General features: G+C 36.1%; 1 protein-coding gene across 18 annotated transcripts in view; it reads right to left on the bottom strand.

The window, feature by feature from the left end:
* The window catches only part of TBCK (TBC1 domain containing kinase), a 194044-nt gene that overhangs the window by 128276 nt on the left and 51293 nt on the right, over positions 1-14475 (bottom strand). For all 18 annotated transcript variants that reach the window (XR_011436781.1, XR_011436778.1, XR_011436780.1 and 15 more), the window contains 5 exons: positions 8317-8458; positions 3749-3809; positions 2549-2610; positions 2233-2294; positions 1151-1299 (listed from right to left, as the gene is read on the bottom strand). Coding sequence is in view for 12 of the 18 variants with exons in the window: in XM_003364530.5 (XP_003364578.1) it covers positions 1151-1299; positions 2233-2294; positions 2549-2610; positions 3749-3809; positions 8317-8458 (476 nt within the window). In the remaining 6 variants the exon portion in view is untranslated. The remainder of the gene's footprint in view (positions 1-1150; positions 1300-2232; positions 2295-2548; positions 2611-3748; positions 3810-8316; positions 8459-14475) is intronic.

Below are 14475 nucleotides of genomic sequence, written 5' to 3'. Positions count from 1 at the left end.
GTAGCTATCACACTTTGTTTTTATTAAAAGACAATAGGCAACAATAGCTGACATTCTGAAAAAGTAAATACTGAATAACTTAGTAAGATTCCTTTTAGAATATTCATACTATTAAGTGCACAGAAGATGAAATGTAGATATACTACTGGATATACAGTTTCTTTGCGAAAAAGTGGCATTTTTACCCTCTATATCAGAGATACATGGGATATATATTCCACGTATGTATCAGATATACTGGGCTCTGTGGGAAAGGAACAAGGGCAGATAACTACTTGGGTAGACAACCAGCACAAACTGTCCATCCTTCACGCCTTGAGGCAACTGCTGCCTCTTCTGAGAAGCCTTCCTTGATGGCTCATGCAGGTTAGGCTTCCACTGTGCAATGTTCACATTGGCCTTCGTTCATCATAGTAATTGTGTGACTGAATGTCTGTCTGCCTCCCCATGAATGTCACCTGAAGATACAGTGTGTGGAACATAGTAGGACCTCAATAAATACTTGACTGAGTGAACATTTAGCAAATATCTCCTGCCATTACTTAGGTCATGATAACTTTTCAGTATAAGAGTAACTCCCTGGTGTCACTAAAACACACATTCTGAGAGTCATAATCTTCACAGAGGAATGGCAAGAGAAAAGGTGACATTCTCTTACAAACATGGAATATAATGGTATGGCCTTCCTACCAAAAATATGATTTTTTGGTTTTTGAGGAAGATTGGTCCTGAACTAATATCCATGCCCATCTTCCTCTATTTTATAGGTCATGTATAATAAACTACATGGAATATGATATATAAGTGTTGATATACAGGAAACTCCACTGGAAATTAGAAGACATGATTTTAGCATTAAGATTTGAGATGAAAATAGGACTCTGGTTTTCATAGTAATTTTTTTTCTTGGTGCCACTTTTTCTCTTCGATTCTTAAAGTTCTTGCTCCAAAGTAATTTAAATTTAAAGCATTAAAATGTTAGCTTAGTTATATTTTAAGCACCAGAATTCTCTCTTAATTTCCAGATAAGCATCCATGAAGTTTCACTAATGTAATATATATACTGTTAAATTCAAAACTGAAACTAGGATAAGGCTATTTCCTTTAGAAACAGGGCTTCTGTTACTGTCTATGTCTTATCTATCATTACCTTGACAAAGCTGACTGATATCCTCAGGCAGAGTTAAATCAGCACATCTCAGAGAAGATGAAAACAGACTGGCAGGTTTGGTAAAGGGGGTGTATGAAGGTGACACTTCACTGAACACCTTGTCCTGCATTAATTCACTTGGGGTTGGCCTTGAGAAACACATTGAAAATACAGAGCACAAATGAAAGTCATTCATGACACACACTCAAGGGGATAGTTAAAAGTCTTAAATACCTCATTAGCACAGAAAATAATAAAGCTTTCCTCAGCAGAGTCTCGATGGATACCTTTATATAAAAATCAACTGACTGTAAGTAAATGCTGAATTTCTTACCTTTGTTGTGCTTTTTGCTCCTTATGATCTATCAAAGATTATTATATATGAGTGTCTCTTTTAGTTTTAGCTTGAGTCCCATGTACCTGCTTTACTGAATATCTTAATTAAATATTAACATTGTAAACTAATAATTCCTTTTGGTTTTCTTCCTACCATCTTATTTTAATACAGCATATTTACCCAAAACTATGCTTCTAATATCCATTCCACTTTTCCTAACAAATCTTGATAAAGATGTTTTTCTAAAGACAAATTAGAATACATTATTTTCAAATATTATACACTTAAGGAGTTAGGTACAACTGTGTGGCTAACAATGACATCATCAAATGAAAATAAATAATAAAATTTCTAATAAATCCTTTCATATTATCAACATTTACTAGCTTATCTCATCATTTATCCAAGTTCTTTGCTATAACACATACTGCCAATAGGCTTTTGGTTTTCATTTCTCTTACATCATTTGTGTCCAGGAATATCTACAGCCCATAATTTAGCTGATTTTCTAATTAGAGACTAAGAAATGAACTACTATGTTCTTTTGGAATATGCCAGTTTTAATTATTTTTCTTTGGTTATTAACATACAGTAAAGCCACACCTAAAAGTTACAATACTAATGTCAATTATGTATTACTATATATGTAAATATTCTTATTTAATCCATTAGTGTTATAAGAAAAAAAATCAACTACTTATATATGAAAGATCTCAGGTAATCCCAAGCCCTTAATAATATCAACCTGTTGGAAGGGTGAAAGGTGAGGCACCTCTTCAAAAGACCCATCACATTTTCAGGAAGCTCCTGGTAAACGAAGAGAGGAAAGAATTGTTTAAAATGACCCATTTAAAAATATATTTTACTCAAATGTTTGCTACTCCATGATGTTTTGATTTTTTTAAAGACGTCTCTATTTGGACTTTATACGAATTTATATTAGTTTGTCGCTCTGTGAAAAAGCAAATATCTACACAGAAATAAACAGCTTTAAAACAGCTTGCTATTGGATCCCAAGTATGCAAAACAAACACATTTTCAATAACAGATTAATGACAAACCTTTACAACGTCCAGACAACCGTGCTCTTCAGCCAGAACTATTACAGTGTCATCCACGCAGTCTGTAAAACAGAAACACTGTATGCATTAATGCTGCTTTTCCAATCTAACTAACTAGGAACTGAACTCTGTTTTTATTTAAAGTATTTTTAAAATTGTGTAATGCAGTTTTGGAACTTGGAATATTAAAAAGCTTGTGACTTTGTTACCTCTCCTTACATATTTTGATAAAAATAAAGGCTTCAAACACTAAACATTAATTGAATCGCATATACTGAAAGACAGCAGCTTAAATAGTGAGATAAAGCGTGATTCAAGGAGCTAAAGATTCTCTCCCATATACAAACACATTACTCTTTAGAAAGCCTTTATTTTTTTTTCATGATTCTAAGACTAATTTATTTTTATTATGTACAATTTGAAGAATGTACACACAATACTCTGGAGAGTTAAAGTGTACATTTAGTGTGTAGACCACATTTAGAAATCTCCAAGACTCCTTAATAGCTATATTATCACTCTTTGAAATTAAATGTGGTAAATATGGTAAAATTTTACACAATTTATAATTCATTATTATTTAACATTTATTAATGCTGTTCTGTACATATCCTTATTTGTAAAACCTATTAAACCTGGACACCAATCTCTCTTTTACACAAAGTACTCTATCACTGTTTTTCTCTCCTTTTTTTACCACGCATGCTTAATTTATTCCACTCTAAAGTAGATTACAAAAATTTTTATAAATTTAAACTACAAATTTTTGGATGTAAGATCCATGTAAAATATATGAGCTTGTTCTAAGGAAAATAAACATTCTTCTTCAGTCATCATTCACACAATTCATCAAACAGAAAGCTCAGAAGTGAAGATACACTGACTGAAGGAAAACTGCTTCAGAGCAGTGCAATCTTACATTCTCATATTTTGATTTCACAAGTTAGCTTAGCTTACTCGGCTAGCTCGTGAAGCTAAGATTATATCCATCCATGGTATAAATCCTTAGTGATTAAGGAAAGCTCTACCATAATATTTCAGAAGGCACTTCTTAAGCTGTCCTACTAATACTTAGAAAATTGAAGAAGGGATATTTCAGAGTATGCACTATTTTAGAACACATCCTTAATGTGTATGATTACTAATAGTCACTAAAAGTTATATTTATAGTTGAAGAATAATCAACAGCAAGACACTTACCCAATGTAAGCAAAAATTTTAGTCTTTCAGAAATATCCAAGCTCTGAAATAACTTTCTTCCCTAAATAAAATGGGAAAAGAAATTCTTGTTAACATTTACATCTTTTTTCCAGGGAGGCCTTTTTTTTTTTTTCAGAGATAAAAATGATTCTATCAGGTACCTCTACTTCTCTTCAGAGGTTTTATCAGATTTTAAAGTTAGCTCCATTGGGGACACATCATTTTAAAAAATGCTGCATAATATTTAACATTTCATGTATCTAAGGATCATTACATTCTAGTTTGATCTCAAGCATTCCTCACTTTTGAGACCCACATATACCTGGTTCTCTAGAGGGATTCCAGACCACCAGTAGTCTTATTGATTAAGAGACCAAGACAGCTCCTGGGAAAGATTCATATTACCCTCTCATTTGTCCATCTAATTCTACTCATATACCATGATATAGGCAGTCTGCGGTCTCCTTTAACAGACATTCCACAACACTCCTTCCTCCTCCCACAACACCTTAGATAACCATCCTTTGTGCTCCCATAGCAGCTGGTATATTTCTTTATTTTAAGACACATATATTATAGTTTCCTTATTAGTTGGCTTCAGGAGGCTCCTTGGAATGGAGTCCGGAATCAAACACTTATAACTTCAATGATTATGGGTTGAGTAACTCTTGTGAGCCAAGCTGGACTTTCCACCACCAGCTACACAAATTGGGCAAATTATTTAACCACCTGAAGTCTCATGGTTTTCATTTATAAAGTTGGAACATTAACTGTACATGCCACACAGGTTGCAGTGAGGGTTATGTATAATGTATAAAAAAGTGCTTAGCACTTTGTACCTAGAAATGTTTAATAAATGTTGGCTATTATTGTTTCTCTCATTTTAAACAAATTAAACTTATATGACCCTTTAAACAGACTTAGAAGGAGAAAGCTTAAGAAGATAGCCAGTCTTTATGTAGAGAAAAAGACACTCTGATTTTTTTTTAAATAAAGAGAGAGGAAAAAACTTTTTTAAAGACTTAGGAAATTAGAACTACAGGTGGAGAGATCATTGGAAAAAGCTGCCGTTCCTCTCTCTTCTCAATCTCTTACACTATCATATTAATCTTCTAAAAATGCAGGTTTGATTTCATCAATATCTTCAAAACTCTAAATGGCCCCCCATACCTTACATAACTAAATATAAACTTCTCAGTTTAGCATTCCAAGTCTCCTAGGATGTGGATCCAAAATATCTGTTCCGTCTAAATGCTTACTATTCATCATCCTGTGATGAAAACACACACACGAAGCAGTTAACTTTGATTACAGGGAACACACACTGCCTATTCAGGCCTACAGACTTGGACTCATGTTATTTCCTCACCAGCAATTTTTTCTTTGTGTCTATCAAAATTCTATATACACTTTTTTTCACTCTCACTCCTGAATGTTAACTTTGTAAGTTGAAGAATTCAAAATTCAACATTACTTTCTCTCAGCACTTTGATGGCATTGTCCCACTGTTTTGTTGCATCCACACTGCTAAGAAGTTTAATAGCAATCTAATTCTCATTCTTTGTAGGTAGTATGTCTTTCCTCTCTGGCATGTTTTAAGATTTTCTCATTGACAGTGACAAACACGTCAGAGCTTAGTAAAGGGAGCTTAGTGTGTTGGTTAAGAGTATATGTAGCTTTGGCTGCAGACTGATGGGTACAAGTCTGCTCAACTAGCTACTACTATGTAACTAGGACAGGTTGCTTAACCTCTCTGTACCTTGATTGCCTAATCTGTAAAGTATAGATAATAATTAGATAAACTTTATAATGCTGCTGTATTGTTTGCGATAATAAATGTAAAGAGATTAGAAAAATACCTGGCTCTTGAAAAGTGCTCAATGAATGTTACCCATTATTTCATTTTCGGTTTTAGTGTAAGACTTCTAGGTACTTGTTGCTATTTGTATGTTGTGATTTATTTCACTTGCCTTGCAAGGTAATTGGTGGGTTCTTTCAAACTGAGGCCTTTCCTCTCTACTTCTGATACTACTAGAAGACAGACATTAGAACGTCTGGCTCTATCTTCCCTGTCTTTTAAAATTTCTGTTATACTTTGAATCTCTTTATCTCTTTGTGACATATTCTGAGAGAATTACTCAGCTTCATCTTCTACATTCAGTGTGTCCAGTTTCCTATGATCCATCTATTTAGTCCTTTATTTTGATAATTTCATATCTTTTTTCTTAAAACTCTTCACAGGTTCTTGCTCATTTCAGTAAATGTCCTTGATTTATAGTTTCTATAATTGTTTCATGAATGGAATTACTTCCTTTGTCTCTTGAAGAATACAAACACGTAAAGTCCTTTCAATGGTGTATATTCTTCTATTTGCTGTTTTTTTTTTTTATTGTAGAGGTCATCTTTAGATGTTTGGTGTTTCTTAGATATGTACTCCTCTTTTAATACAGAAATCCCCTGTCCATCTTTTGGACTATGGAAACTTCTGGGTGGCAGAGTGGCTGTACTGACTTTCCAGTGATACGGCAAGAGTTTCCTAGCAAAATGGTTTTGGCACACCTTCTCAACTATTTCCTTGGAATTTCTAGTGTACCCAAAATTCCCTCTTTCAGTTGGTGTGTTATTAATTTACATCTTAATATTTTATATTAAATCTAAAGGTTGGATGAGGTAGAGGAAGATTTGCGCTTATATTCAATAAGCCATCCTAAAACTAGTCTGTCTAAACTTTGAGTACCACTTAAAATGTCATGAAGCCCCAATGATGGAATATTTCATTTCTTGGAATTCACATAGCTCCCTGTGTTTATCTTCAAAGTTTATGGATTTTAATTAAATTACAAACTCTTTGACAATGTGTCTTAACCACAGTTTATTCCTTGTTGCATTTGTCATGATGCTATACACACAGCAAATACTCATCAACATTTGCTGAATTGAATTACTCATGTAAGACATACACAAGATCATCAGTGAAAAGTTTAGATATAGGTGATAGTAATAAAAAGGAAAAGCTATATACTTCACACTTATGCTTATGTATACTTTACATTTGCATTGCAATAAGATTTCTCATTTAGGCTATGATTTTAAACAAAAATGAGATTTATTATCATTTCACACTAATGAAAAGTAGGATGATCTAGACAAAAGATAGCAAAGAATCAGAAAATTTGGCATTTTCCCTTAGAAAAAGCAGTGCCAATATGTAAGTTATGATGTTATTATGAATATTTTAATATCAATAATAAAAGCTAACATTTATGAACTGTTCACTATGTAATACCCTGTACTAAGTACTTAATATACATTATTTCATTTAATTTTTCCAGCAACTTCACAATATAGATTTATAGAAGTGGAGCCAAAGCCTGGAAAAGTTAGGTTAGTTACCCTAAGTCATACAACTATACTGTGCAGCATTAGAATTCAAATCCAGTTCTCTCTGACTATAGAAGCTTGTCTCATAACTATCATACTTTAGCACCTCTGCTGTTGAATTAGTTCTTAACTACACAAAAAGAAGAAAATGTCAACTTAATTCTTAGATATGGTAAAAATCAATGAGCTAATGGTTTCAAGATTGACAGATTGTTATTTGTCTCCAAACTCATTCTCATCTTGGACATGACAAACTGTTAGTTGTCCCTCCAAATCCATTCTGATCTTCTTTCTCAATATTCAGGTGTCCAGCTAAAGACTACATTTCTTAGTTTCCCTTGTACCTATATGTGGCCACATGAGTAAATTGTAACTAGTCAAAAGTACAGAGTTGATATTTGCAAGCTTTAGCTCATCTTCTTAAAGACACTAACCATGAACTCACCCCTCTCCTTTGCCATGGCTAAAATGGTGACAAACACAGCAACTCTGGAAACCATACGTTGGGAATGGTGGAGCTATCCTGGATAGCCTAGGTCTCTGCATGACATGGTGGAACAGAGCCCACCCTACCCTCTCTGGACTGTGACACGAGGGAGAGCAACATCCATGTTATTTCGGCACTGCATTTTTAATTCCTTTGTTCCTAAAAGCAGCTTAGTCTTTATGCTAATAAATATAGGGGATACCTGGGGAAGGTCTCGTAAAAAGCCAGTTCAACTACACAGTGAGTCTTATAGGAAACATAAGAGAACAGGAGAGGAGAAGGCATTTAAGGAAGAAAGCATACCACAGAAGGGAGAGAGAGCATGAACATACCAAAGAGGATAAGCAGTTTCAGTGTAAACATTTCTAAAAATGTTTAATCTTTTACACTTAGTACAGTATAAATTTGTTATGCTTAATAAAAGTGTAAGCATTTCTAGAGACACCAAAACAATATTTACACTTAGTAAATTTACATTTACACTTACTAAAAGTGTAAGCATTTCTAGATACTAAATTATTATGCAAATAGTCAAACAGAATTTTTTTGAAAGTCAAATTGAGATTTAAGCCTTTTCTCCTCATATCTAGTTATTTTGCAAAACAAAAACATATTATTAATAAATAGCTTTCCTATCCCAAAATATTATTCTAATAAACACACAATTCTTTTTATTAGTTTAATATTTCTTTATACATACCATGCAAAGCTCAAATAAAATGATTCCAAGAGACCATACATCTGATTTGGGGCCAGAAGGCAACGGTTTTCCATTTGGCACATGATCAGTCGTTTTGGAAATCCCTTGTGCAATTACCTCAGGCGCCAAGTACGACGGATACCTATAACAACATGTTAAAAACGAATAATCACTATGAACGACAAAGGGGAAAGAAGCAGTAGTGCATTTTTACTGTCAGTATGGTAAGCTCTATGTAAAAGTGTGATTAAATTAATGCCTCTTACTGGGAAGGCTTCTAACTGACCACCGCAACACAGGCCTTGACATCCAGGAATCACAAGCGAGCCTCCAAGTCGCAGCGATTCTGAGACGACCACATCTCTCCGCGGCATGAGCCCCGCTCTCTGCTTTCCTCTGTGTTCTACACACTGCCTCAGTGCAGACTTCTAGGTTTTCAGGGGTTTTTCCTTCCTCCTTACTACCCGTCTTCTCTTTACACTTAACTACTGTTTAAAGTACATTTTATCTTTGAAAACAGCCCTTATTCTTTTGAGTAGAAGGAATGCCAAAATCTGTAAAAATACATAAATTGAAAAGTAAGACTCTCCCATCTCTGTACTCTGCATGTCACCCATACATATGATATATAGATAAGTGGGCCACCTGTTACCACTGCCCCACAGGGAGCAGGCTGCACATCCTACTTTGTGCCCCTGCTCTCACTTAAATATATTTCAGAGATCATGCTATAAAAGTAAGTACAGATCTGCCTCATTCTTTTTGAAAACTGCCAATAATTTCATTGTATTGATGCACTTAATTTATTTTACAAGCTCTGAAGAAGGACATTTTGAAAGTTCCACTGTTTTGCTACCACAAACATGCTGAAATGAACACAACTCTTCCATTTCCCACAAACGTATGTACACATGACAAACAAATTCCTAGACGTGGCACTACAGGGTCACAAGGTATGTGCGTTTTAAGTTTTGACACATATCCCCAGGTTGCCCTTTCAGCTTGTATCAGTTCATATTCTCATAAGGGTGCCTATTTCTTCTCAGTTCCACCAAGAGAACAAGTTTTTCTGAAAACTGTTTTAGTAAATATTGAGTAAAAACAAAGACTATTAAATATGAGTAATGTATAAATAAAGTGGCAACAAACACCCACGCACCCACCTAATGGTTTAAGTAAAGCACATCAAATTAGCACTCAAGGTCTCTCTCTTCTCCCTAACTGCATCCCCCTGTTATTCCCCAAAAGGAACAGACAACTGCAATTTTTGTGTTTATAACTCCTGCACATTTCTTTATAGTTTTACCATATGTTTGATTCCCTAAAACGTATATTGTTTACTTAAACATATTTCTGAACTTTCTATTACTGGAATTATGCGGACAGTATTCTTTTGTAATTTGCTTTTAAAATCAACATGATTTATTTGAAAGAGTCATCCACATCATTGCATGTAGTTTTCAGTCATTAATTTTTACTTCTATTTTATGAATATATCATAATTTATCAATCCTAATGTCAATGGGCATTTGTTTCCTGTTTTTATATATTATAAGCAATCTTGCTCATAATACTATGTATGGTGTACATCTGAAGTTTCCCCAATCATAATCCTGGGATTGAATTTCTAGGCCACAGGAAATGTGCACTTTCAACTTAATGGTATTAAGTTAAATGTTTTTTGAAAGAGGTTGTACCAATTTATACTCCCATCAGCAATGTATTACAGTTCCTATTGTTTACTTCTTCTCCAGCACCTGTTGGACAGCAGTAACAGACTTTCTAATGTTTGACAACCTGGTGAGTGAGACCTATCTATCACTGTGGTTTAATCTGCATTTCCTTGATAATTAAGGAGACTGAGGCATATCCTCATGCGTTTATTAGCCGCTTGGGTTTGCTACTGTGTGAAGTGCCTGTTCAAGTCTTTCGTCCGTCTCTCCAGTAAGTTGTTGTGCTGGAGTCCCCAAGCCCATTCCCGCATTTTGTGATTCACTGGAAGGACTCATGGGACTTAGCACATAGATGTATTCACAGCCGAGTTACACTGTGACAGAGCCAGGATGCATAGCTGGATCACAGGGGAAAACGACACAGAAGGAATCTGGAGGAATCTACATGCAGGCTTCCTTATGCTTTCCCTCCTATCAGAGGCCACACAGAACACTTCACCCAGCAACAAAAACATACTAACATGTAGGCAAGGCTTCTGGCCAGGGAAGCTCAGTGTACAAGATTTTTATTGGGAACTGGTCATAAAGGCACCCTCTGCCTAGCACACACCAAAATTCAAGACCCCTAGAAGGAAAGCCAGCATTCAGCATAAACTGTACTCTTTGTACAAACAGGCAGAGTAAACCCATCTTATCAGTTAGGGAACGAGATCAAACACTTTTGAAATTCAAGTTCCCAGGTGCTAGCCAAGGACCAACGATCCAAGCAAGACTTAGTTCCTAAGCATAGCAATCTCATGCCTGCCACATTATCCCTTTCCTTCACAGTGGTTGATATTTTAATTATTGGGGGTTTTTTTTGGTGAGGAAGACTGGCCCTGAGCTAACATCTGTTGACAAGCTTCCTCTTTTTGTTGAGGGAGACTGTTGCTGAGCTAACATCTGTGGGAATCTTCCTCTATTGTGTATGTGGGATGCCACCTCAGGATGGCTTGATGAGTGATATGTAGGTGCACACCCAGGATCTGAACCTGCGAACCCTGGGCCGCTGAAGAGGAGCATGTGAACTTAACCAGTGCGCCATCGGGCTGGTGCCTTTAATTACTGTTTTGAAAGAGTTCTTTATAATTCTGGATATGAATTCCTTTTTCAGTAATTATGACTTGAAATACTTTCTAGCACTTTGTGGCTTGCTTTTTCATTTTCTTTATGGTATTTTCATTTCTTTACGGATTTATGAATGAGAAGTTCTTAATCTTTCAGTCAAATTAATCAATCTTTTCTCTTATACTTAGTGATTCTGTATCTTGTCAAAATGATCTGTTATTTTCTAAAAGTTTGATAGTTTAGCCTTTCATATTATGTTTCTTAGTCCACTTACAATCAATTTTTCATATGATGAAAGATAAAGGTACAAGCTTACCGACAGTCCTATGTGGATAATCAACTGAACTCTGTTTCATTTACTGAAAACCATATTTTCCCCCAACTAGTCTATAGTGCCAGCTCCCATCACAGATCAAATCTCTACATACACACTGGTTTGCATCTTGGCTCCCTATTTTGTTCCACTGGTAAATTCACCTAATGCTGTACCATTATACAACGTTAGGTCTGTAATGTTACATAAATAATTACTGATAACTGCTAAGACAAGCCCCTTCAAAACACAGACTGCTTTAATTTCTCTTCAGGAGTGTCTGGGCATTTTCAGACGTTTGTTCCATATATACAGTTTAGAACTATCTTGTCAAGTTCTCTCTCTCACACTCACATTCACAAACACATACACAGTTGGAATTTTTATTGAAATTAGCTCAAAGGCAAAGGCTGAGGAGAAGTAGCATTTTTCTGATATCGACTCTAACAATCTATGAACATGATATCTCATATTTATTTAGGTCTTTCATAACGTCTTTCACAAGAGATTTATATTTTCCACAGAGGTGCTGAACATACTTGATTAGAGTCTTTTGAGGTATTTCATATTTTTTGCTGACGTGTAAATCATTTCTTTGTATTAATTTTGTATACAGCAACCTTGCTAAACCCTAGTCATTTATGGATTTGAGCTGTCTGTAGATCTCCAGATCGGTCACATTTAACTGATTTGTTTGCACTGACACTTGTGTTCCCTCCTTTCCATGCTCCCAGCTTTCAGTGCTTTTGCTGCCTTGTGTGCTGACTGATAACTCTGTCCAATATCAAAGAAAAGTGATGATAGCTCACATCTTTGTCTTGATCCTAATATTTTAAAAAACAGTTTTAACCTTTCACTATTATAATTTCTTTGTGAAAAATTTTTATCAGTATTAATCATGAATAAATTTTTGAATACCTCAATTGTATCTATTACAAAGAGAGCATATGATTTTCCTCACATTAATTAACTTCCTAATGTTTAACCAACCCTAACCCTAAAATTCCTGGGATTTTTGTTTCTAGTAATTTCACCAAAAAATGATAATTTTATCTCCTTTCCAATTTTTATACATATGTGATTTTTTTTCCTTGTCCAACGGTATTCACTGGGATCAGCAATACATTGCCAAATGACAGTGGTGTTAATAAATATTTTGTTTTGAACCTGCTAACTTTTGTTTTCATTATGTTAAGGAAGTAGTCACACAGTCCTTTTGCATTAAATTTTTTTTTTTTGAGGAAGACTGTCTCTGAGCTAACATCTGTGCCAATCTTCCCTCATTTTGTATGTGGGACGCCGCCACAGCACGGATTGATGAGCTGTGTGTAGGTCCACGCCTGGGATCTGAACCCACAAACCCCAGGCCACCAAAGCAGAGTGCACGAATTTAACTGCTATCTCACTGCGCTGGCCCCCCCTTTTTTTTAAAGGTATGGTTTTTGGTGAGGAAGATTGTCCCTGAGCTAACATCTGTGCCAATCTTCCTCTTTTTTGTTTTTCCTCCTCAAAGCCCCCCAGTATGTAGTTGTATATTCTAGTTGTAGGTCTTTCTGGTTGTGCTATGTGGGATGCCACCTCAGCATGGGTTGAGGAGCAGTGCCATGTCTGCACCCAGGATCCTAACTGGTGAACCCTGGGCTGCTGAAGTGGAGCAGGCGAATTTAATGACTAGGCCACAGGGCTGGACCCCAGATATGCTCAGTATATTTCTGGTAAAAAAGAAAAAAAGAGTATTTCCTGACAAAAATGCCAGTTAAGGGACCGGCCCCATGGTGTAGTGGTTAGGTCTGGCACACTCTGCTTCAGCAGCCTGGCTTTGCCAGTTTGGATCCTGGGTGTAGACCTATACCACTCATCAAGCCATGCTGTGGTGGAAACCCACATACAAAACAGAGGAAGACTGGCAGAGATGTTAGCTCAGGGCTAATCTTCCTCAAGCAAAAAAAAAGAGGAGGACTGGCAACAGATGTTAGCTCAGAGTGAATCTTCCTCACCAAAACGAGAGAGAGAAAAAAAAAAGAAATGCCCGTTAGGCTTGCCTAACATTGCTTCCTGGCTTTTTGGCTAAGATCAAGCATAGGACTGCCTTATAGACAAGTTAAAAAGCAGAGGGTACATGAGTACTAGACTTATTGACGATGACTAAATTTGAATCTCACTGCCTAGAAACAAAAGGAATAAAAATAGCTTTAGAAGAGAAATGAAAAGTAAGTGGGATTTTGTCCTGCTTATTGCCTATGTGCATGCCTGTTCTTCATTTGTCGTGAGATTTGGTCATGAGCACACCTAACCAGAATTTTCAATCCAATGACATTAGATTCTTGTGCCACCCTGCAATAATGACTGCCATCAAAATGCACGTAAGTATATGTAACGTCTATGTCTGGTGGTCCAGTGGGTAGAATTCAGCACTCTCATCCCTGCTCCTCAGGTTTGTTTCCCAGTCAGGGAACCACATAACCCATCTGTCGGCTGTCATACTGTGGTGGCTGTGGGTTGCTGGGACACTGAAAGCTGTGCCACCAGGATTTCAAATACCAGCAGAGTCACACATGGTGGACAGGTTTCAGTGGAGCTTCCTGACTAGAGAGACTAGGAAGAAGGACCTGGCCACCCACTTCCAAACTGGCCATGAAAACCCTATGAGTAGCAGTGGAGCATTGTCTGAAACAGCGCCGGAAGGCACGAGAATGACCCAGGAAGACTCCACTCTGCTAGGAGTCGGAATCAATTCGACAGCACTAACAAACATCTATGTAATATATGTGATGCAGGCACTCAAGTACTACTTCCATTTCTCTTCCTGTGTTTTTCTATAGCCACCTAATCACACCAGGATTGCCACTACTTACTATTTACATGTAAAATACAAGTCAATTAAGTCAGAGAATATAACAACTTCAAATGGGTAAATTAGGTTTTTAATTGCTTTTTGTTTTAATACAATGATGACAGTGATATTAACAATTTGCTCCTGTGTTGCTCTCATACATAAATTTGTACTGTGTCATTTTACCCTAAGGTGATCATCCTGCTCTTCCAAACGAATGTGTGAAATCTCTG

This window comes from Equus caballus, chromosome 2 (genome assembly GCF_041296265.1).
Source record: "Equus caballus isolate H_3958 breed thoroughbred chromosome 2, TB-T2T, whole genome shotgun sequence".
Classification (NCBI taxonomy): Eukaryota; Metazoa; Chordata; class Mammalia; order Perissodactyla; family Equidae; genus Equus; species Equus caballus.
Note: the sequence above shows the minus strand (reverse complement) of the source record. Positions and strands in the feature narration are given on the sequence as shown.